General features: G+C 34.6%; 1 protein-coding gene across 1 annotated transcript; it reads left to right on the top strand.

Annotated features, from left to right (window-relative positions):
* Positions 1 to 349: 349 nt before the first annotated feature.
* Positions 350 to 1,181, top strand: LOC107061210 (uncharacterized). The gene is made up of 2 exons (XM_015310049.1): positions 350 to 661; positions 834 to 1,181. The coding sequence occupies exons 1-2, from the start codon at positions 350 to 352 to the stop codon at positions 1,179 to 1,181; spliced, it is 660 nt and encodes a 219-aa protein (XP_015165535.1).
* The last annotated feature ends 25,184 nt before the right edge of the window (positions 1,182 to 26,365 follow it).

Here is a 26,365-nt window from a genome sequence, read left to right as displayed (position 1 = left end):
TGCTGTAATACTAATGAAATTTTGAACTTGTTTTATATGTATAATTAATGTATCTTAGTGTAAACGTTAGTGTGCTGCTTTGTAATTAGGTTGCATATTGTCGTTGGCATATGGTGTTGTAGACACTGAAAATGACTGTTCGTGGACATGGTTCTTCGAACAATTCAAAAATGCATTTGACGAGGGTGAAAACATGTGTATTGTATCAGATAGAAATGAAAGTATTATGAAGAGTGTAAGCATTGTGTTCCCAAATGTACCTCATTGTGCATGCATATGGCATATTTGGAAGAATGTCTGTTCAAACTTCTAAAGGAGTAAAAACACACTAAGTGATATATTTTACTCAATGGCAAAGACATACAGAAAGGAGGATTTTGATAAATTAATGGCTAAGATGGTGGCAGTTGATCATAGGGTGAAGGATTACCTTGAGGATGCTGGGTATGAGAAGTGGTCAAGAGTTCATTCAATAGTAAACAGAGGTAGAATGATGACTTCGAACATCGCAGAGTGTATCAATGGTTGCCTTGTTGATGCACGTCGGTTAACTATATTAGAATTCTTGGAAGAAGCTAGACTTCTATTTGGTAGTTGGAACTGTAAAAATAGAGAAATAGCGTCATATACAAAGGACACATTGGGCAGAAGATTTGAGGAGGTATTGATTGTAAACGCATCTAAAAGTTCAAAGATGAAGATATTTATCAATATCCATAACTTTCTGTTTTATGTATCAGAAACTCGGATCATTTCACTGATAAGCATTGCTTTGGAAATGATATAAAAATGACATATCATGTAATGTATCACTAACTTCTTAGTGTTTTCAGGTTGTTCCATCGTCTGAATATATTTTCTCAGTTTATGAACCCGGAAGAAGATACGTTGTATGCCTTGAGCGGAAAATATGTACGTGTGGAAGATTTCAAGAAGATGAGATACCTTGCGCACATGCAATTGCAGTTTTAAAGCACAAGAATGTTACAAATATGCATCCATATTGCTTTGATTACTACAAGCCTGATGCTTTAGCAAAAACCTACGAGGTTGCAATGGTTCCAATGCCAGATAAGGAGGATTGGACAGTTCCAGACTATGTTTTAGATGAAATTGTCTTGCCACCTAGGTATAGAAGGTTGGTTGGACGACCAAGGAAACGAAAAAAAAAATGCGGATGAGAAGATAACAGTGAACAAGAATTCTTGTGGGCAATGTGGACAAGAAGGTCACAACAGGAGAACTTGTACTTTCTTCCCGAAAGAGAAGTGAAGTAACATTTTTAAATAGGACATTCGTGTTCATGCTTAATAAATTGCACTTGTATATATTTTTCATTTTAGTTTTTGGATTAAATAAAGTGTATTGTTTACACAATTTATGTTGTTATTCAACTAAATAATTTGTTGAGAATTGTGTGCCAATCTTATATTAAATATAAAATTATTCTTATATTGTTAAATAAATAAATAATTCTAAATGTATAAACTGTGAAAAATAATTAATGTGTAAATGCATGAAATATTGATTCAATACCAGATTCATGATTTAAACATAATTAAGTGTCCCAAACTTGACTTTTTCAAATGTATAATATATGTATCATATACACTACAATATGTTGTATCATATACACTGAAAACTGGTAATGAATCATACACATTAAAACTCTTAAAACTAATTGGGTACAATTATAATTTTGATATATTTTTCCTTAGCGGTGTTGCCGTTCAATTTAATAGTTTGTTGTGATTTGTTTGTTGATGTATATGATGTATCATATACATTTATATAATTCATGTGTGATATACATGTATGTAATTGGTATATGTGAATTAAAATTCATGTACCATATACATTAAAACTTATGTATCATATACATCATTTCGTATCTAAACTATCAAATTACATAAACTCAAACAGTTATGAGTGTGAAGCTTAATGTTATAAAGCAACAACGTATAATGTATCTAAAGCAATATATTGAAAACACAATTTTTTAATAAATAACAAAAGACTGTAATATGACTAAGTTTTTAGAGAAACACTCCAAAACGTAAGTGAATTTGTCTTGAAAACAAAACAACATAAAACATTGTTCATGCAAACATGGTTAAGTACTAATCTATGTTAACGAAATCTTCTTCAGTTGGTGTTGTGAATTGACCCTTAGGCTTTGGTGGATCGTCATTCTCACTTATGTATCCACCCTTGACCTTGTCACTGTCGTATCTCCACAACAATGCTGCATATCTATTGCGTAGATAACTTGAAAGATAGCCATCAGTATCAGATGGTATAACAAGTTGGTCACTTAAAAACTCTGCAAATGTAGCTACATATAACCCGCAATCCCTACAATAAAATGCAGAATATAAATTTATAAAAAAAACTTACACATATGATTATAGTCAAGAATTTAAATACTTACAGACTATCGCATTCTTGTTGCATGATGCCTTGAGCATATTCAACATTGAAAGGATGATGTGGCTCTAAAAGTGTACCAGTTTGTTTGTTCTTATATGCATCAAGTTCTGGCTAGTTTGTTCGCTCAAATTTTTCAAAGAAACCATTGTCAAGGAGGTAAGAAGGTAGCATCCTTGATAATTTTTTTATCTCCTCAGAATATTTTTTTTCCCTTGTGCCTATAGAAGAGTCATACACGTGTATCAACCTCTGATTCAATTCAACAACAGCTAACACCCAATGAAAATTTCCATCACAGTTAACCGGAATGTAAACATCGTCCACAAAATGCCATGGTAATCCAGCTGGTATTTAAAACCCTTTCATGATGTTGGTTATTGACCTCTCATGTACAGATACAGTCGACGCACGGTCAATGTGTTCTTGGGTACTAATATTATCATCAACTTCATTGTTATAGTACCTTTCATGTGTATTGTTGATATGTGAACTCAACAAACAATTGACTGTTGTGTATCTATATTGATTCATGCTGCGAAGTTTTGATTTTTTACGAAGGTAGTAAAAAACAACATCAATGTGCTACACAAAACATTATAAACATAATTATACGTTTGAAAAGAAAAATAATGAAAATAAAATGTTAGAGACTGATAGTGGTATATGGTATTGATATGTATCTAACACATATAAAATAAATGTATCATATACATTAAAATAACTGTATATGATACATTCCATTTAATGTATCAGATACATTAAATTTACATATACATGGCAACTTTACCTGATCAGTCCAGCATTTTTTGGGCTGGGACATGGCATGGAACCATTTTTTATCGATCAGAAATGCAACAACATAATCCATCATTTCAAAACCCAATGAAGAGGCTCTTGCTCTGTACATATCCTCTGATGGTTTCCTGTATTATTAATTGTAATCAAGAGTTGTTATTCCAAAATTGAACAAATGTAGTAAAAAATACAAAACTTACTTATTGGCATGAGTCTTGAGAAAACCTCTAGTAACCCACTGAATATACTCATCAATCAGATAGGACGGGGCTTGGTTTGTAATCTCACAGCCTTCAAATGGAAAATACGAACGAATTACATCCTCCATGACCTCTTTTACCTTTTCACTTGACCCAAATGAAGTCAAATAAGGAGATTTGTAGATTTTTGAAGGCATCATGTTACGTGCCAGAGGAGTATTTGTATCGCTTCGGACAACAATCTCTGTGATTGGAATATCAATGGGTAATTGACTGTCCGAAAGAAAATTATGGCTGTCGGTTAACTCCTGTGAATTTACCGCACTAACTGGTTTGCAGGAATAGACAATCTTCCTAGATCAATAATAAGTGTATCCATGGCTTCTCGAGTTTCAGAGGATATTGTACCAGATGTCGTAGAATCCTATATGATTTAAATTGATAATTAAATAAGGTATGATAAACCAGATGATATATAAATGATACATGAAACATAAATTACCGATGTATCAAATGTAACAGGATCTGGCACAGATTGATTGGTGTTATGTTGGACTTTATCTGAAGCATCTTCGTTCATTGTTCCTTCAAAGAAATGTTGAGACATTTGTCCTGATGCATCATCCTGAATAACTGCATATTGTACAAGTGATGATACATTAATTAACAAAGAATCATATACAAACGACTGTTAATGTATCAAAGACATATTACATTAAACTACAATTTACATATAATCTTTAATGTATCAAAACACCTGATGTATGATTGTATCATATACAAACAATTTTAATTAGTCACACTGGTATGTATCTTGCAAGGGAATGTATCATATACACACAAAATTAAAAATGTAAAGTATCAAACACACAAAAATTGAAAAACACTACTGATGTAAACATAAAATATATGTATCATATACACACAAATTAAACTGCAATGTATCATAATGACACAGTTTGATGTATCAATACAAAGTTATTGTATAATAATAGTCAATTTACGATGACAATAGTACCTTCTTATGCTCAGTTATTTCTGCAGTATGATGAATATTTGCATCTGAGGATTGAAGTTCTGAAACATCCTTCATTTCTTGATGACTCTTTAATGTCTGTATTTTTAAAGCAAGTTTTTTTCAAGCAAAATATGTTACTGATACAATGTTTAATTGGATATACGCAATGAATAGAGTAACATAAACCTGGTCTTCAACATCAAAATCAGATACACCAATGTTTTGGTCATTATTGGCAAAATCCATTTGTATTGGTGAGGTTGGTTTGTTGATCAAACTTAAAGGTACTTGTTTGATGTCAATCATTGCCTTCTTTACCGGAAACTTCAACCATGCACGGCGTAGATTTTCCGGCCAAATCCTTCATCAATTAAATTTAGAACATAATGACCTATGAAAGTTAAAACACACAAACAAAACACATTTACAACACAGTACCTTTGGTTGCTGGTCGTCCTCCCTATGCCTGGAATTCCTCAACTCAGAGTGATTTGCCTTTATTAAAGTCACAAGATACTCAAATTAATTGTCAACCTATTCAAAAAATAATTAATATTCAGTTATATATTTATACATAAACATAAAAAAATTTGATATCATTACTTACGTATTCCTTCATATGTTATTTCAGTTCTTCAATATCGGGATATACAGACTTATCTTTTTGGACTTGTGAAGAGACATGGACAAAAGATACATTAGCAGCCGAGGTAGGTGCTTCATCTGGCATTGAGAATGACTGGTTTATTGGCGGCCTTAATTGCTCTGACACTTTAGGTTCCGACACCTTTGTTTTAGGTGTATCAATTTTCTTTCTCCTTTTGGGTGGTGGTGGAGATGATGTACCAGACACACGTGGTGATATCCTAAACAAATGCCCAGGAGGGCTTGTTGAGAAATCCTCAAAACCTGAACTATCTTTTGTTTGAACTTCCTTTGCATCAACTGCTATTGTGGAGGGTTCAGGAGTATGAGCATCTTGAATATCAGATAAATCAAGGGCTTCCATTTCGTCTGGTATTGGTACAATGTTTGAACATGCATTCTGAATTACAAAAAAAGGTTAAATGTTATGACAATAGTATGTATCATACAAAAACTGTTATTTACAACAAAAAATTGAAAGCTTATTGAAAAACGGTTATTTGCAAATTTAAAATGAATGTTACCTCGGAGAAAATGCTGGATATAAACGTTCCAAATTTTGGCTTTACAGCCACGACCCTCCAATTACAAATCCTGGGAATACCATTCGCTACTTTAACAACAAACTCTGGATTTAGACTAGATGAACATTCGTAAGTCCATACGTTGAGTGCATAAGGCATACCAAATAAATGATACATTTGTTTGCTAAGGTTGAAGTCTTGCCTGAGTGATGTAATTAGCTTATCGAATGCAATCTGACCCCAAGGATACAATTCATACCTATCATATTCGACCATTAGAAATTCTTCGATCCGTATCGAGGTCTCACCAAGTTGACATAACATGAATGTATGGACAAAGTATAAGATTGCCATCTGAACGGCGTCCTGTGTGGTCTCCCAATTTCCCATTTGAAAACGTTGAATCAAGCGACTCTTGGTTATACCTGTAGTTGCATTAGGGAAATATCTTTGTAATAACCGGCTCGGAGTGGATTCCGGGTATGAAAAATCCTTAACATTTCCTTTGCATTTAAGGCCAGTTACATTGGCAAAATCCTTGATACTAAACTTCAATACAGTCCCGTTACCATGTCGAACATGCAACAAGTTGTTGTTCTCCTGTTGCACCTCCAACAACAACATACACTTAGTAATCTGACCCTGAAAATTACATTTTGGAATGTTAAATATGGTCCAAAAATTGTATTCTTAAACATTCCAACGCCTTCATCCTTTATGGACTTTTTGATTTCATTAACAAAATCAAAGTTGAACACTGCTCCAAATCTCAATGGATGTGCTGGTATTTATTTGATAACATAATTCATGACCTGCAAATTCAAAAAACAAAACATAAAATTGTACTTGTCTAATCTCAACCACATTATGTAATTAAGAGTGAATGATGCATGGAAGATAATTTGAAAATTCAGTATATACATCATAGTTTTATAATGACATCATATCAAACACATCGTACATTGCATAAGATACATGAGTAATTAACATCAGTCCAACCAACAAAATACTTGAATTATTATCATGAACAAATTGTATAGGACACTAACACAATGAAAGATACCTTAATGGAGCAATATATGAATCAGATACACCTTCAAAATTGTACAAAAAATGATGATTTTACCGTATTTGAAATTAACATGATTTGTGAATCTGAGATACATTTAAAAATAGAATCAATACAATACAATGCTAAAAATTTGGGGATCTAATGTATAATGAAAACACAAAATCAGCAGCATACTACACTAACAAGAAATTGTGAAAGATGTATCTTCATTGTTAAATGATTCTTAATTCGACCCAACAAATCACATGCATCAATGTAAAATTAGAATTTTAATGTATCAGCAAAACACAAAATTAACTGATTACAAATGGATAATGGTCTAACAGACTATGAAAACATTGAATTGAGAAGTAATGTATCTTCACTTCAGATGTATCAAACTATTTCTGTCTAAACACAACCAACACCATAACAAAGCCATAAAATATAAAATTTTGTTTAAACACATACATTAGGAAGTGTAGGTTGGGAAATGACAGATGCCGCTTTTCTTCCCCTTTTTAGGGGGTTTCTCCAACCTTTGTTTTTGGCTTGACAACACTCTTGTCCTTCATCGCTAATGTGTCATGCAATCGCTTGGATCTGTTTTCAGCCCACATTTTATCGTCAGAATCATATGTACGATTAGCATTAGTAGAATTTATTTGAGAAACACCAACACTAAGCGATGGACCCTGTTCCATATGTATCAGTAAAAAACACGAATAAGACAACAATTGAGAATAAACTTCTTACCTATTAGAAACTTAGAAACCGATAAACTTGAGCTAGACTCCTTCTGAAAATCAAAATGGATTTGAAATTTGTAACTGCTAATGAAGTGGAGAGATTTTAGGGATAAAATGGAAGAATGGAATGGGTAGTGGGAAACGTGGGTGTTGGCTGTAAAAAAGGAGTGAAATCTTTATGTATCCTGAAGATTTTATTAATTGGGGAATTAAGGGATTTTTGATTTTTTTTTAAAAACTAGGGATAAATGGATATTAAGGTAAGTAAATGAGTGTATATAAATAATTTGTCCATAATACATATAAGTCATTAGATAAAGGGAAAATGCATAAGTACCCCCCCAGTCTATGCCCAAAATCCCTGAGACACACCTAACCTTTACTAAGGTCCTATTACACCCCCGAACTTATTTTATATATCATTTTCTACCCCTTTTCGACCTACATGGCACTATCCTTGAAAAAAATGTCAACACGCACTGGGCCCACAAGATAGTGCCACGTAGGCCGAAAAGGGGTAGAAAATTATATATAAAATAAGTTCGGGGGGTAATAGGACCTTAGTAAAGGTTAGGTGTGTCTCTGAGATTTCGGGCATAGGTTGGGGGGGGGGGGGTACTTATGCATTTTCCCTTAGATAAATATCGATTGGTTTTTGGGTCCAATAAAAAAAAGGTACAATCTTAAAGCAAGAGGATACAAAGGCTTAAGGAAGAAAAAGTAGGAAGTTACGAAAATGCCCTTGTCATACAAGCAGGCATGTTGACGAAGACATGCCTGCTTGTAGACTCTTCTACTAAGTAGTAATATATATCTCAACTGCCTAATTGTTTAACATTATCAAAAACTATACTTCCAATATATCTATATATAAACAGGTTCTAAGAGAATATTAAAAAAATCTTTCATCAATCTTCATCACTTATTTTTACGTTTTGACATTTTTGAAATTTTACTTAAGAAAATAAGCATACAATTTCTACAGTTTTTTTACGCAACAAAAAAGCGGTAGGAACATGAATATGCAAATCAGTGGATGAGAGGATGGAAAGTTTGTACAATATATTGTTTGTTCATTATCGTAATTTTTACTACTTTTTTTTATCACTATTGTCAAGCTTATATTTTATTATTCTCATTTTTTGATGATATCATTTTTGCAGAAATGACTATCTCTATCTACAATATGATTGGAGGTTTTGCGAATAAAGATTCATGATTATTTTTTTCAATGGCAACTTTGGCGTGTCAAAATTCTAGATGAATATACTATTGGTGGTAGATCGATTGTATTACTTGCTAAAAATATATGTAAATATTGTTATATTTATGTTTTTCTTTTAAACTAACAAGACTTTTTTTTTATAAAAAAAGTAGGACAATTTTCTTCAAGATATTTATTAGATTGCTTGCATTTTTTTTTTTTAATATTAGTGTTATCAATTTTTATTTTTATGATTGTAGTTATTTTTTGAATTGTAAGTATGATCGATGATGGGAGGAAACTGTAGTTACCTTAATATGATTAAAATCTATAAAAGGATGAACAACATTTTCTCTCTTTACTTTGTTTGAAAATATATATAGGTTGTCATAGGAATTTATTTATTTTTTGTTTCTTATTTCAATAATCTTTTAATATTATTTTTTTTCTTAAGGCAAAATAGAAGCCTGTCGAGAAGAATTCGACATTGGAAAGAAGTTCTAGCAGTAAAATTGCAATCGAAAAGAAGTCAAAAGCCTGAAAGAAAATTTTGATAAAAGACGTTGGCGTCTGAATCGAATATAATAAGAAGAAGAAGAAGAAAAATGTAAAGAATATTACTGGACATAAAATATCTTGAAACAAACTCAATTCCAACAAAAGCACTTTTATATAGTATTAATCACTCAATACGAAGTTACAATATAGAATACGCACAACAAAGTAACAATACACTAAACTAAGGCGAGATAAACTGAGAAAGAAGTAACCAGAAAGGGGATGAGATACACGACCATAGAAAGGTGATGAGAGGAGCAGAAAGCCAAAGCTTCACATAAATATTAGCATAACCCTTCTTCTAACTTCTGGTCCTTTTTAACAAAGTGTAAATGGGCCTGGATCCCATATAATCCTTTGTGAAAGGGCCCTGGCCCGATTGCTTTTACTCGGCCCAATATCTATTTGTGTGATATCCTTGTTGGTATCCCTATTGGGCTGGGGCTGATTCATAACATATCTATTTATTCAAGTGTTTAAACAAATGCACCGTGATATTTGTTTATCCTGAATTCGAAGAAAAATATGCATGCATTATGCTTAACAGAAAAGTCCTTTTATATAAAACTATACGCTAATGAAAAAAATAGTTTTATAACTCCTCAGTCCTCATTATACTACTATATAAACTGTGTTGATAACCTTTTATTTTATCAGTAATTATTATAAACTAAATAAAAAATAAAAATTACAAAATAAATTATTACAATTTTTTAAAAATAATTACGTCACATTAAATATATTTTTTAACAATTAACATCATTTTTTCGTCTTTGTTTGGATAATTTATTTATGTTTGCTTATTGATTATTTTGTAAAAATAAAACGAAATAAAAACATAACAACTATAGAGTGTTAAACAATAAAAAAAATATTTAGATAAGGATAGTTATCTTCAAAATCTTAGCTAACCGTAGTATATAGAGAAAGCCAAATAGTTAGGGAACAATTATTTTGAAAAGTACAAAAGAAATTATTCTTTTTCAATTTCTATCTATACATAATTCTTTTGATGATTTAATTTTTCTTCATCTTCTTTGTATGTGAATTTTTAATAATTTTATGATTTTTTTTTTTGCAATATGATTGGTGCGTGCATTTACTAGATTTGAATCTTTATTTTTATTTTTCAGATATTGTTAAATAATATTATTTATACATATTTAAAGTGTATCATTTATTGGATAATAATGATATTTGATAAAATTATCGTTCTTTGTGTTGTTGATGCTGTTGATATAATTAGGAAATGCTTAAACTAAAAAACTTTATTCACCAAAAGTTCATATGCTTTTATTCTATTTTATTCATGTGATATATCTCATAATGTGGTGAAAAGTTCTATGCATATTTTCATCTATTATATACACTATTATTTTTTGCGTATTAAATAATGCTAAAGTTATTATTAACAAATTTAAATAATGAAAAAAATTAATTAATAGAATGAAAGAGCATAAATAAATAAAATTTTAAAACAAATAAAAATGTTGAAGAGCATCACGTAAAGCAACTAAAAAACTTCAAAAACAAGCAAAAATTTTACCGACATGAAATCTATTGAGACTATTGTCATTAATGGGGATGAAACTATGTTATACATTTTTATATATAAAAACTTATTTACGTGTTAATAGTTGATACACTAATTTAAATGATTTTTTTTCATGTATACAAGTGTATACTATATATTCAAGCATAAGTATAACGTAATTTTTTTTTAATATTATCCGCGCGGGCATGTATACTAGTATATATATAATAGGAGAGGTGATAGCGTCTACGTGTCAGCGCCACAATTAATCTCTAATTTTAACTTTTAAATTATAAACTAATTAATATAGTTAATTTGTTTTTTAATAAAGAAAAGAAGTTACTCCCTCTGTCCCAATTTATATGACTCACTTTTCCTTTTTAGTCAGTCCCAAAAAGAATGACACATTTCTATATTTAGTAACAATTTAACTATAAAATGTCTATTTTACCCTTAATGAAATGATTTACAGCCACACAAAATTCTATCATTCATTTTGGACCACAAGTTTTAAAAGTCTTTCTTTCTTTCTTAAACTCCGTGCCGAGTCAAACTACATCACATAAAATGGGACGGAGGGAGTACTATTTTAGAAGATAAGTTAAGAGTTTTAAATTAATAAAAAATATTTTTTGTTTTTGAAAAAACGTTTAAAATAGTAGTTACATAGTTTTTAAAAAAATAATTAAATATATATAATTAAAAATTGATTAAAAAAATTATTTATTTAATAATAATAATAATAATATCTTTCCACAACCACCTTATTTATAGCAAAACAAATGTGTAATAATAATAATAATAATAATAATAATAATAATAGTCTTAGTAATCTTAATTAAATATTATGATAATAGTAATATTAATTTTTAAATTAATTTAAATTCAAGTTACAACATGAAAAAATATTAATTTATTAATACAACATAAAAAAAATCAATACGAACGTGTAAAAATATTTGATCTGTTTGATATTTTCTGAAATTAATCAAAAAAATTATTATTTTGATCAACGTGCGGGTACGTATACTAGTATTATATAAACAAGAATAATATATTCTTACGAACACGTTCACATAAAATAACAAAGCTGAAAAATGAACTTACTCGTTAAATTTGTATCTTTCCTCTACTGCTTCTCCTAATGCAGAGAGTTATACATATTCTTGATTTATGAATTCATTTATATAAGTTGGTCATTGAGCATAATTTATTGGATTAGATAAAATCATTCATTATCAATTAAGTTAGGTAACTAAAGAAAATCAAATATTTTATTGTTGGAGACGAAAAGTCTTAAACTATGATACAATGTTCTTTCCAACTTCCAAACAACAACTTTGTATAGCCATTATTTACCATTTAATAAGTGTCCATGAAATCATATACTTCTTCTAATATTTGTTATATACATATCATTGAGAAAAAATGAATATTGATGCATATTCTACATATAAGAGGTCCACAATTGAAGTATTGAATCACGATTATTAATATTTTTCGTATTCTCTTTCATTCTTATAAAATGAGGTTGCCGAAAGTGAAAAGCTCTTTCACATTAAATAGTATGGTGACAATAAGTAATATAAATTTAATAATAGTATGATATGATAATATTTAATTAAGTAAATATTTTATAACATTATATTTTATTGTAAGGATAAAATAACTCACATTTAAACATGAAAGGCTGAATTTTTGTTACACACCTGGTAAGTTTACACCTACGATATATAATATTAAGATAAATTTAATTTATCAAGTAGAAAATTCATTATTAATTTATGCTAATTATGATGGAAAGAAATCAAAAGTATTGCAACATTGTTTATTATACCTATTATTTAGCATTTAAGATAATTTATATATATAATTCATTGATTTTTTTTATAGTTTTACACCGTAGAAGTATTTGAAGAGCACTTAGGGATTGTTTTAAATATTGCAAAACTTTTGATTTGTGTCACGCCCCGAGTCTATATCCTGGGCGGGACTGACACTCGAGAACCATTGCTGGCCCCAAGAGAACCCTTGGTCTGGCTTACTTACTCAGCGGAAGACTTTACTCAAGATAAATACACTTTAAAACAAGTAAACTGAACTGCTCAAAATATAACTTAGAATGTATTATAATAACAGTCACTGCCAAAGTGGTAACTCAAGTCTCAACTTAACTGAAAAGGAAAGTAAAGACTCATGAACTAACATCACTAACTCTGTCTATGAAGACTCTACACAACTGAGATGGACATCGGGACAAGACCCACGACACCCTAATGAACTAAAATACTAAAAGCAATAAAAAGGATCCTCCGGAAAGCTAGGAGGCTCACCGCCAACTGACTATGAGTGCTCAACTGGATCAACGAGGCACTGGATGCTGATCCTGATTACCTGCGTCTACATCATAATAAGATGCAGGCCAACTGACATCAGTACATTGAATGTACGAGTATGCGAGTTGGAATGCTAAACATAACTTAATCTTAGAAAAAAAACTAAAGAAACACTTACCTTGGCTTTACTCAACTCCTGAATAACTTAACTCAATATAAAGCAATAAAACACACGCAATATATAGAAAGCTTTTAAAACAGTAGAAAACAACTTAGTTCGTTAAAGAAAATGCAATAACAAACTCAACTTTACTCATATAAAAAAGTAATATAGTTTCTGTGGGAGTTTCTCTAACCGACAATCACCACTATGAGCCTAAGTGGTGATACAACGTCTTGCCCACGCTGCCAGAACTGTCCTATACTTTGCCTTTATATAGAACTCTTAACTAAGTGGATCCACTAGTCTATGCTAAAAACATCTTAAGGAGTCATCTAAAACGTATGATCATTTACTCCCCATGACAACTACATGGTTTATGGAGACGTGAGTTATCTGAACTCAACTCGCCCCCATATCGGTGCTCAATACTACTCCCAAAATATACTTAGCTCAATGATTTAAAATCAAAACTTCTTTCTTTGATTTGAGATAATTACTCAAAAATCTTTCTATTAAAAGAGATGGTACTCAAACTTCTCAAAACTCTTTTGAAATTTTCAGTTTCCTCTCATCTTAAATGTGAAAACATTTACTCTTGGGAATACTTAGTTCCCATATATCATTTTAAAGAAAATGAACTTTACTCTTACTCTTTACTGAAAACTAGCTCAAAGGCTCTTTTGGAAATCAAGGTTTCCTTTCTTCTTTAAATGTGAAAACATTTACTCTTTGGGAATACATAGTCCCGATATACTCTTTTGAAGAAATGAACTCAGAAACCAGTCCGCGAGGCAGAGGTGTATTTAAATTTTGGTCGCGAAAATAATTTTTCAGGCAGAGAGGTCCGTGGCCTCTCCGCGACGCAAAGGGAAAGTTACACTTTTGAGGAACAGGTCCACAACGCGGACCTGGTACCTAGTTTCTACCCGACTTGTTCCTTCTTCGTTTTCTAACCCCAATTTGCCTAAACTCGGTTCTTTTTCTCAAATTCCCTTTAGATTCAGATACCCAGTATGTATACACAAGAATCTAACTCAAACAACTCAAGGAAACAACATTTTAACCTCAAGAAACCCCTCAATCTCAACTTAACTCAAGAACGAAGGCCAATTTCAAGAACACCATTCAAGATTCATCAGCTTTCAACTTTCTAGAACAAACTTCGCTGAAATAAACATGATTGGCGCGTGGGTGAACAAACTCAATGCTATGAAAGACTCACATACCTCTTTAGGGATCAACCCTTGTCAAAATCCACAAGCTAAACTTTCAAGAACGACGAATTTTGTTCTTTCTCCTCTTTTCTCCTCTTGCGTTCTTTCTCCAAAAACCCTAGCGTAAATTTCCAATTGTCTAAACTGAACCAATTCAGTTTAGACCCCAATTCAATTTCTAAAAATGAATTAACTTAATTGGGTGGTGAAAAGACCATAATGCCCTTCTAAAATCCGGATTGGACTTTCCTTATTTGAACTACCCAACTTCCAATGGGCATAACTCACTCATACCAACTCGGAATCGCGCAAACTTGGCGGCGTTGGAAATAGTATTCCAAGATCTTTCCTACGATATCTGGAAACACACCTAACTCATCCTGATCTAGGAGTTATGGTCGTTTTAAGTTGACTAAAAACTCAAACTTAACTTAACCAATTTTCCAGATTTTTATTATTTCCAAAAATCACTCTTTCTAATTCTGGCTCTTTCTAGTTCTTTCAATTTGTGAGATGTTACAAAATCTTCCCCTTGGGAACATTCATGCTCGAATGAGATTACTCTTAGTAGGCTAAGGGTGTAACAGTAACATTCAACTCAAACACCCAACAAGCAATGCAATTACAACATGCTAATCTTATAAATAAAAGCCAAGAAAAGGATTAGTACCTTAATTTGGAACTTCTCCGGATTCAAAGATATGTGTATATCTCTTCTTCATATCTTCCTCAGCTCCCCAAGTAACTTCCTCAACAAATTGGTTTCTTCAAAGGACTTTGACTGATGCTACCTCTTTTGTTCTCAACTTGCGAACTTGGCGATCTAGAATCTGAACAGGATCTCCTCATCAGACCATCTAACCTTGATCCCAATATCTTCAGCTGGTATGATCAATGAAGGATCGCCCATACACTTTTCCAACATGGAGATGTGGAACACCGGATGGACTGCTGCTAATTCTTGTGGTAGCTCTAACTCATAAGCTACATTGCCAATCCTCTTGGATATTCTGTAAGGCCAATATACCGGGGACTAAGATTTCCCTTCTTACCAAATCTCATAACACCCTTCATGGGTGAAACTTTCAAGTAAACTCAATCATCTACTTCAAACTCTAACTCCCTTCTCCTACCATCAGTGTAATTTCTAACGACTCTGCCCTGTTCTCAATCTCTCTTGAATAACTTTCACTTTCTCTATAGCTTAATGAACTAATTAAGGCATCCATGCTAATAGGTTACATGGGCATAACACGGCTGATGATCCATGTGCAACAAGTTGAGAGGAACCAGCTGAAGGATATAGAAGAGTTTGAGAATAAGAAGGCTAAAACATCAGGGAATGAATCCGGGCAGCAAATGAGTAATGCGAACCGGTCTTGTTTCCAACATAAGAAGAAAGGACATGCTCCATCATCTGTTGGTGCACCTGCACCAAGGAACAAATGTGAGTACAATAGTCAAAATTCTCAAAACTTCAGAGCTAGACATGCGCATTCGCAAGGTAGTAAGGCACTACGGGGTACTAAGACTCCTGCATGTGCTAAGTGTGGTAGGAGCTACTCAGGGGTGTGTTGTGATGGCTCTACTAGTTGCTTCAAGTGTGGCCAGAATGGTCATTTTATGAGAGAGTGTCCTAAGAGCATACAAAGTAATTGTAATAGGGGTAATAGAGCCCAGTCTTCTTCAGTTGCTCCACCAAATAGAGTTGCATCTAGATGAGCTACTTCAAGGGAAAGAAGAGAAGGAAACCGTCTTTAAGCTATCGCTAGTCACCGAGAACAAGAGGATTCGCCAGATGTTGTCACTGGTATGATCCAAGTCTTCAATTTTGATGTTCTTCCTGAGCAACTTCTTGAGCCCTTCAGTGTTTCTACACCTGATGGTGAGTCCATTCTAGCAGAAAGAGTCTATCGTGATTGTTCCGTTTCTGTCAATCACAAGAGTACCATGGCTGATTTAGTTGAGTTAGAAATGGTAGATTTTGATGTCATTCTAGGTATGGACTGGCTTCATGCCTATTATGCATCAATAGATTGTAGAACTCGAGTAGTCAAGTTCCAGTTTCTAGTGAACCAGTTATAGAAATCAAGAGCAGTTCAACAGTGCCTAAGGGTCATTTTATTTCGTACCTTAAGGCAAAAAAATTAGTTTCCAAGAGGTGTGTCTATCACTTAGTTAGAGTTAATGACTCTAGTGTTGAGATACCTCCTATTCAGTTAGTTTCAGTAGTAAAAGAGTTTCCAGAAGTCTTTCTAGATGATCTTCCCAGAGTCCCTTTTGAGAGAGAAATAGACTTCGGTATAGATATTATTCATGATACTCGTCCTATCTCTATTCCGCCATATAGCATGGCACCAGCAGAGTTGAAAGAGTGAAAAGAGCAGTTGAAAGATCTTTTAGAGAAAGGTTTCATTCGACCAAGTATCTCACCTTGGGGTGCTCCGGTCCCATTTGTGAGGAAGAAAGATGGTTCCCTTGTGATGTGTATAGATTACCGTTAGTTGAACAAGGTTACCATCAAGAATAAGTATCATCTTCCAATGATTGATGATTTTCTCGATCAACTTCAAGGTGACACATGTTTGTCTAAGATAGACCTCAGATCAGGCTACCATCAGTTAAGAGTAAGGGAATGTGATATTCCAAAGACAGCATTTAGGACCCGTTACGGTCATTATGAGTTCTTAGTTATTTCCTTTGGTTTGACCAATGCGCCTGCTGCATTCATGGACTTTATGAATAGAGTATTCAAGCCTTATTTAGACATGTTTGTTATCGTGTTCATTGATGACATACTAGCCATCTCAAAATAGTTCTCCAGACTTTAAAAGATAAAGAGTTATATGCCAAGTTTTCTAAGAGTGAGTTTTGGCTGGCGTCTGTGGCATTCTTTGGCCACATAGTTTTCGGTGATGGAATTAAAGTTGATACTCAGAAAATAGAGTCAGTGCAGAATTGGCCTAGACCCACATCTCCAACTAATATTAGGAGTTTCTTGGGGTTGGCTGGATATTATAGAAGGTTCGTAGAGGAGTTCTCGTCTATTTCGTCCCCTTTGACCAAATTGACTCAGAAAACAGTGAAGTTTCAATGGTCTGAAGCTTGTGAGAAAATCTTTCAAGAATTGAAAAAGAGGTTGACTACTGCCCTAATGTTTACCTTACCAGAAGGTACGCAAGGCTTGGTTGTATATTGTGATGCGTCTAGAGTTGGTTTGGGTTGTGTACTAATGCAGAATGGCAAAGTTATGGCTTATGCCTCCAGACAGTTGGAGGTTCATGAGAAGAATTACCCAACCCATTATCTAGAATTGGCTGCCGTAGTATTTGCTTTGAAAATATGGTGCCATTATCTTTATGGTGTGCATATGGATGTGTTCACCGATCATAAGAGTCTTCAGTATGTGTTTAGTCAAAAAGAACTTAATCTCGGACCGAGAAGGTGGTTAGAGTTACTCAAAGATTACGACATGAGTATTCTTTATCACCCAGGTAAGGCTAATGTTGTTGTTGATGCCTTAAGTAGATTATCTATGGGTAGTACCGCCCATTTTGAGGAAGATAAGAAAGAGTTAGCAAAAGAGATGCATAGACTTGCACGACTAGGAGTTCGACTAATGGATTCCACAGAAGGAGTAGTAGTAGTGATCAATGGGGCTGAATCATCATTAGTGTTAGAAGTAAAAGAGAACCAAGACCAAAATCATTTATTGCTTGAATAAAAAGCAAGTGTTAATAAGCAAAAAATGATGGCTTTTGAACAAGGGGGAGATGGTGTTTTGAGGTATCAAGGTAGATTATATGATGGATTTCAAAGGTAATTGAGATGATCACTTACCTCTCATTGAGTTGCTTACAACAATAGTTGTCAGTCTAGCATTGAGATAGCTCCTTACGAAGCTATTTATGGGAGAAGATGCAGATCTCCTATTGGATGGTTTGAAGTTGGTGAAGCAGGGTTGATAGGACCACACTTATATGCTGCTGGTGAATATGACTCACAAGGCTCGCAATGGAACAAGAATTCAGCTCCTGAGGCTAGTAGTTATGCAGGTAGTTCTAACCCTGCATCCAGAGGACTCGGTATGAGCTCTACAGGTCATTTTGGAGATAGCTCACAGTGGATGAATTCTTCACATCATCCATCTGGACCATCCACCAATGCACCTCACTTCACACCTGAGCAGTACAACCAGATCCCTCACTTACTTGACCAAGGGAATGATACTAATGGTAAGGCTTTATCTGCAGGTATGTGCAATCATCCTACATCCTCTACTGATGTTAACTGGATAGTTGATACAGGGGCATCCCACCACATGGTTAACAATCCAAAGTTTCTATTTGATGTTAGATCATGTTCTAATTCGAATAGTGGTAATGTGTTTCTACCCACTGGTAGTGTTGCCAAAGTTAGTCATCTAGGGTCCACTACTATATTGGATAATCAAAGGATCCATAATGTGATGTGTCTACCTGAGTTTCAGCACAACTTGTTATCAGTGTCTAAGCTCACAAGGGAACTGAAATGCTCTGCCAGTTTTTATCCTGATTTCTTTATATTTCAGGATCTCTCTAGTGGAAGGGTGAGAGGGATTGGTAGACATAATCAAGGCTTGTATGTGGTGAATTCTCCCTGCAACTTTCTGAAGGCTGACACTGAAAATAAAGGCCTACATATGCCTAGTTACTGTTTTATTTTAGTCAGGAAACAAAAGAATAGCATAGGCCAAGCATTATGACACAAGAGGTTGGGTCATGTCTCTATAGATACACTGAAGAAACTCAAATGTTTTGATTCTATGTGTCTTACTAATGTTGATATTGAGCACTGTACTGTATGCCTTTTGGCCAAGCAATCCAGACTTCCCTTCCCTCTCAGTTCTACTTTATCTAATGCATGCTTTACTCTCATTCATGGTGATGTATGGGGTCCTTATAGGGTACCAACCCATGATGGTAAGAAATATTGTCTTACTTTGGTTGATGACCATTCTATCTACTTGGTTAACTCTTCTCAACTCCAAGTCTGAGGTGATAGTAGCCTTAACCGATTTTCTGCTAATGGTTAAAAATGTTTACTCTGCATCTGTGAAGTTCCTTAGGACTGACAATGGTTGTAAGTTTTTTAACTCTCAAGTTTCAACCTTATTACACTCCTTGGGAATTGTTCACCAAAGTTCTTGTGTATATACACCTCAACAGAATGGTGTAGTTGAACGAAGACACAGGTACATATTGGACACTGTTAGATCTATATGGTTTCAAGCTCATGTTCCTCTTAGATTTTGGGGAGAATGTGTTACCACTATTGTGTATCTTATCAACAGGTTGCCTTCTTCTACTCTTAAAGGCAAGATTCCCTTTGAGATTCTGCATGGTCATCCTCCTGATCTCAATCACCTAAGAGTTTTTGGGTGTCTAGGGTATGCTACTTGTCTTAGTAAATCAGATAAGTTCTCTCCTAGGGCTATTCCTGTTGTTTTGCTTGGTTATTCACTTACGCAGAAAGGTTACTTAATGTTTACTATTTATGAGGGTAATTTCATTGTTAGTAGGGATGTGGTGTTCAAGGAAAATGTGTTCCCCTTCCAACACACCTCCAACAGTTGCACACCTATGTTTCCTGTCCTACAGTTTTCAGGAGACTTCTCAAACACAACCACTCTACATGTTCCAATACCCTCTTCACTTGATTCAGAAGATAGTGACAGTGATACACTTCCGAGGGTTGATATTTCAACTCCTGCCCCTGTTCTTGTTTCTCCTGCTCAACATTCTTCTCCTGTTATTGCCAGGAAGTCTAACAGGACTACCAAACCACCTATATGGATGCAAGACTATGTGACTTCTTCTAAGGGGCATAACTCATGCCAATTTCCTATCTCTAACTGTGTCAATTATGACTGTCTTTCTGACTCATACAGTGCTGCACTAGCTTCATATTTAGCATTTGAGGAGCCTACTAGCTACTCTGAGGCAGTGAAGAATCCCCTTTCGGTTGATGCCATGAGGTCTGAAATTGATGCAATAGAAGATAATCACACATGAAGCTTAGTTGATCTTCCTCTTGGAAAGTTTCCTATTGGGTGTAAATGGGTATTCAAGATCAAACACAAAGCCAATGGTGAGGTTGAGAGATATAAGGCTAGACTTGTGGCCAAAGGTTTTAGTCAAAAGGAAGGCCTCGACTACACAGAAGCTTTTTCTCCAGTGGCTAAAATGGTGACAGTAAGGTCTGTAGTGGCTGTAGCTGCAGCTAAGCATTGGTCCATTTTTCAAATGGATGTTTATAATGCTTTTCTTCAGGGTGATCTCATTTAAGAAGTCTATATGGCTGTCCCTCAGGGGTTTGGCAGTCAGTGGGGGAATGACAAAGTTTGCAGGCTCAATAAGTCCTTATATGGCTTAAAGCAGGCACCTAGGCAATGTAACAAGAAGCTCACTGAAACCCTAGTACAACTTGGCTTTTGTCAAAGCCATTTTGACTACTCCTTGTTTACCAAGAGAGTAGGTTCTCATCTGATTGTTGTGTTAGTCTATGTGGATGATTTACTTGTTACTAGGAGTAGTCCAGAGCTAATACTGCAAACTAGAAATGATTTGAAGCTGAAATTTAAGATGAAAGACTTGGGGCAACTTAAATTCTTTTTGGGCATTGAATTTGCCAGGTCACAACAGGGTATTCACATGTGCTAGAGTAAATATGCTCTAGAGTTAATTACTGAGATGGGGCTAAGTGGTGCTAAGCCTGCTGGCACACCTATGGAAGCTAATGTCAAACTAACCTCAGTTGAATTTGATGATCATGTCAAGAGTACCTTGCCAGAGGATACTGATAAATTGCTAGATGATGCTAGTTCATATCAAAGGTTAGTTGGACGATTACTATACTTAACAATGACAAGAGTAGATATAGCATATGTGGTTCAGGTGTTAAGCCAGTTCATGCACAAGCCTAAAAAATCACATATGGAAGCTGCTATGAGGGTAGTAAGATATATAAAAGTTGAACCAGGCTTGGGTTTACTAATGCCTTCAGAAGGTGCAGATAAGCTAATGGCATATTGTGACTTTGATTGGGGTAGTTGTATTGAATCCAGAAAGTCTGTAACCGGATATATTGTGATGTTTGGCAAAGCCTTGGTATCCTGGAAATCAAAGAAGCAGCAAACAGTGGCAAGAAGCTCTGTTGAAGCTGAATTTCGATCTATGGCCTCGACTGTGGCTGAAGTAACTTGGTTAGAAGGCTTATATAGAGAACTGGGGATTATCATAACACGACCAATACAATTGTTCTGTGATAGTAAAGTTTCTATTCAAATCGCAGCTAATCCAATTTTCCATGAAAGAACTAAACATATTGACATAGATTGTCATTTTGTGAGGGAGAAGATAGTTCAAAACTTGATTCAAACACATCATGTGTCCATAAAGGAGCACCTGGACGACTTACTTACTAAGAGCTTAGGAAAGCTACCACATGACTACTTGATGTCCAAGCTTGGGTTGAAGAACCTCTTCCAACCATTAGCTTGAGGAGGGGTGTGAACAATAATGTATGCTATTAGGCTGATTAGGCCTAATTAAGTTGTTATTAATTAGCTAGGTCAGTTAGAGTTAGTTAGACTTTGTTAAAGTCGGTTAGAGGGTCAAGTTATCACTATAAAATACATGTGTATGAGGAATGCGCAGTTTAGATGTAATTGTTGATAATGAGAAATTTTTCAAGTTCTTCTCTCCCAAGTATCTCTTTGCATCTCCTTTAATCTCTCTCTCTAGATTGATGAATTCTTTGCAAGTTATCATGATCCCTAAAGAGGTATGTGAGTCTTTCATATCAATGGGTTCGTTCACCCACGCGCCAATCATTTTTATTTTAGCGAAGTTTGTTCTAGAAAGTTGAAAGTTGATGAATCTTGAATGGTGTTCTTGAAATTGGCCTTCGTTCTTGAGTTAGGTTGAGATTGAGGAGTTCCTTCAGGTTAAAATGTTGTTTCCTTGAGTTGTTTGAGTTAGATTCTTGTGTATACATACTGGGTATCTAAATCTAAAGGGAATTTGAGAAAAAGAACCGAGTTTAGGCGAATTGGGGTTAGAAAACGAAAAAGGAACAAGTCAGGCAGAAACTGGGTACCAGGTCCGCGTAGCAGACCTGTTCCTCAGAAGTGTAACTTTCCCTTCGCGTCGCGGAGAGGTCACATACCTCTCTGCCTGAAAAATTATTTTCGCGACCAAAATTTAAATACACCTACGCGTCGCGGACTGGTTTCCAAGCAGTGATTTCTTGATCATTTCTCATGTTTAGCTATCTAAAATCATTCCTAAACATCATGAGATCTTTCCTATCACAAATCAGAATCCTTGAATCCATAATTAAATTCAAGGAAAGTTAAGAGTCAAGTCAAGAGAAGTTAAGAGTTAAGTCAAGAGAAGTCAAGAGTCAGGTCAAGAGAAGTTAAGAGTCAAGTCAAGAGAAGTCAAGAGTCAAGTTAAGAGAAGTTCATAAAGTTTTCCAAAAGTCTTTAACAAATGTTTTAACTTTGTTTTAAGACTTGAGTTTTGAGTTGAGTAAAGAGTAACATTTGAAGTGCATTTCTTCAAAAGAGTATATCAGGACTATGTATTCCCAAAGAGTAAATGTTTTCACATTTAACCAAGAAAGAAACTGAGATTTCCAAAAGAGCCTTTGAGCTAGTTTTTCAATAAAGAGTAAGAGTAAAGTTCATTCTTCAAATATATTACGGGAACTAAGTATTCCCTAGAGTTAAAAATATTTTCACATTTGAGCAAGAAAGGAAACTGAGATTTCCAAGAGAGCTAAAAAACTATGTTTTTGAGTAATTATCTCAAACCAAAGAAAGAGTTTTATTTTTACAAACATATGAGCTAAGTATATTTTAGGAGTAGTATTGAGCACCGATATGGGGGCGAGTTTGAGTTCAGATAACTCACGTTTCCATAAACCATATAGCTGTCATTGGTAGTAAAGGATCATACTTTTTAGATGACTACTTAAGTTGCTTTTAACATAAACTAGTGGATCCACTTAGTTAAGCGTTCTATATGACAGAAAAGTATAGGACAGTTCTGGCAGCGTGGGCAAGACGTTGTATCACCACTTAGGCTCATAGTGGTGGTTGTCGGTTAGAGAAACTCCCACAGAAACTATATTACTTTATTATATGAGTAAAGTTGAGTTTGTTATTGCATTTTCTTTAACGAACTAAGTTGTTTTCTACTGTTTTAAAATCTTTCTATATATATATTGCATGTGTTTTATTGCTTTATATTGAGTTAAGTTATTCAGGAGTTGAGTAAAGCCAAGGTAAGTGTTTCTTTCAGATTTTTTTTCAAGATTAAGTTATGTTTAGCATTCCAACTCGCATACTCGTACATTCAATGTACTGATGCCAGTTGGCCTGTATCTTATTATGATGTAGACGCAGGTAATCAGGATCAGCATCCAGTTCCTCATTGATCCAGTTGAGCACTCAGAGTCAGTTGGTGAGCCTCCTAGCCTTCTGTAGGATCCTTTTTATTGCTTTCAGTATTTTAGTTCATTAGGATATCATGGGTCTTGTCCAGACGTCCATCTCAGTTGTTTAGAGTCTTCATAGATAGAGTTAGTAATGTTAGTTCACGAGTCTTTACTTTTCCTTTTCAGTTAAGTTGAGACTTGAGTTGCCACTTTGGCAGTGAATGTTATTATAATACATTCTAAGTTATATTTTGAGTAGTTCAGTTTACTTGTTTTAAAGTATATTTATCTTGAGTAAAGTCTTCTGTTGATTAAGTAAGTCAGGCCAAGGGTTCGCTTGGGGCCAATAATGGTTCTCGAGTGCCAGTCCCGCCCAGGGTGTATACTCGGGGCATGACAAACTTAGTATCAGAGCCCAGAGTTCAAGAGTCCTAGGGTGTCTATGAAGTCGTATATGTAGAGTCCTAGTTATCGGTGTGAAGTACGCCACATCTATAATTAAGAGGATGCAACATTTAGGAAGTCATTCACTTCTTTCATACTCACTTCGTGCGATAAAGTGTATCTTTATAAAAGTTTCTTTCTAACTCGTGCTTACACGTAATCAATTTTGTGCTGGCCTATGGTCGAGAGTTCCTTCATGAGGCGTTTCTTTCCTCGTGAGCTAAGAGAAATAAAGAGATGGTTGCTGACATGAGGAGCAGGATGAGTTTATTCGTAGTTGGGTTGACTCGTCTGTCAAGTAAGGAAAGTAATTATAGTGTACAGTACCTCCCCCTGATGTCGCAGTACCAAACTTCTTCTTTGAGTTGTGCTTGAAATTAGGAGGATAGCCAAGAAGCTGAAAACAATTACCATTGGTATGACCAGTGTGATGACAGTAGTCACAAAACAAATGTTGGTTACTCTTTTTAGGTTTAAAGCTAGAGTCAGATCCAATAGAGTTATTTGAGCCAGAAATAGAACCACCAGTTGAACTAGATCCAGCATTTCTTGTAGTGACTTGTTATTGCTGTAGAAAGCAACACCTTCATTCACACCAGCCTGTTGCACTGATTTCCCATATGACCTTTGACCCTCTTCTGAAATCAACATAGAGTAAGCCTGATTAATTGAGGGTGTTGGAGTCATCATGAGGATCTGACTACGATTAGAAGCATATGAATCATTAAGGCCGGTCAAAAATTGAAGCAATCTCTGGTAATCGAAGTGATGAGCATAGGTTCTGGACTCTGGACAGTTACACCCTGGGCATGACATAATTGCATCAAACTCATCCCAACATTCACATAGTCTAGAGTAGTAGCTGGATACAGTGGAAGTACATTGGGTCATTGTATGAATCTCCTTGTGAAGATAATGAATCCTAGATCCATCTACCTTATCAAAGTGTTCCCTCAAATCCGTCCACACTTTCGAGGCATTCGAAGCATAAATTACGCTGCTTAACAAATCCTTTCGGATGGAATTGATGATCCAGGAGAGGACAATTGCATTACACTTCTCCCATAGATCATGTAGAGACGAAGGAAAAAATTCACGAGGATGTTTCCCATCCACAAAACCAAGTTTGCTCTTACCCAGCAGTCCTAGATGCATCGATCTACTCCAAATGGCGTAATTCTCTGGACTAGTGAGCTGAATCGAGACTAGAGAACTCTCTAGGGTATCACAGGGTTGAAGAAACAATGGATGATTATGATCAATTTCGAGAGCGTGATTCGCTGTCGGAGCTAAATCAACAAAGGATTGATCATCAACTGCCATTGAAATGATCACCAGATGAGATAAATGAATCAGAATCTCTGCTAAATCGAACACTCAAGCTCTGATACCATGATAACTTGCAGAGAATTCATCAATTTAGATAGAGAGATTAAAGGAGATGCAAAGAGATACTTGGGAGAGAAGAACTGGGAAAATTTCTCATTATCAACAATTACATCTAAACTGCGCATTCCTCATACACATGTATTTTATAGTGATAACCAGACCCTCTAACTGACTTTAACAAAGTCTAACTAACTCTAACTGACCTAGCTAATTAATAACAACTTAATTAGGCCCAATTAGCCTAATAGCATACACTATTGTTCACATCAACCCTTGTCGAAATTCACAAGCTAAACCTTCAAGAATGACGAACTTTGCTCTTTTTCCTCTTTTCTCCTCTTGCGTTCTTTCTTCAAAAAGCCTAGCGTAAATTTCCAATTGTCTAAACTGAACCAATTCAGTTTAGACCCCAATTTAATTGCTAAAAACGAATTAACTTAATTGGGTGGTGAAAAGAGCATAATGCCCTTCTAAAAATCCGGATTGGACTTTCCTTATTTGAACAGCCCAACTTCCAATGGGCAGAACTCACTCATACGAACTCAGAATCGCACAAACGCAGCGGCGTTGGAAAGATTATTCCAAGATCTCTCCTACGATATCTGGAAACACACCTAACTCATCCTGA

This window comes from Solanum tuberosum, unplaced genomic scaffold (genome assembly GCF_000226075.1).
Source record: "Solanum tuberosum cultivar DM 1-3 516 R44 unplaced genomic scaffold, SolTub_3.0 scf00123, whole genome shotgun sequence".
In the NCBI taxonomy this organism is placed as follows: domain Eukaryota; kingdom Viridiplantae; phylum Streptophyta; class Magnoliopsida; order Solanales; family Solanaceae; genus Solanum; species Solanum tuberosum.
This window is presented reverse-complemented; position numbering and strand designations above follow the sequence as displayed.

Bases quoted from the DNA above. Each gene is read 5' to 3' on its own strand.
- LOC107061210 (XM_015310049.1), top strand. From the start codon at position 350: ATGGCAAAGACATACAGAAAGGAGGATTTTGATAAATTAATGGCTAAG. The intron at 662-833 runs GTATTGATTGTA...TAGTGTTTTCAG, and splicing joins TGGGCAGAAGATTTGAGGAG to GTTGTTCCATCGTCTGAATA.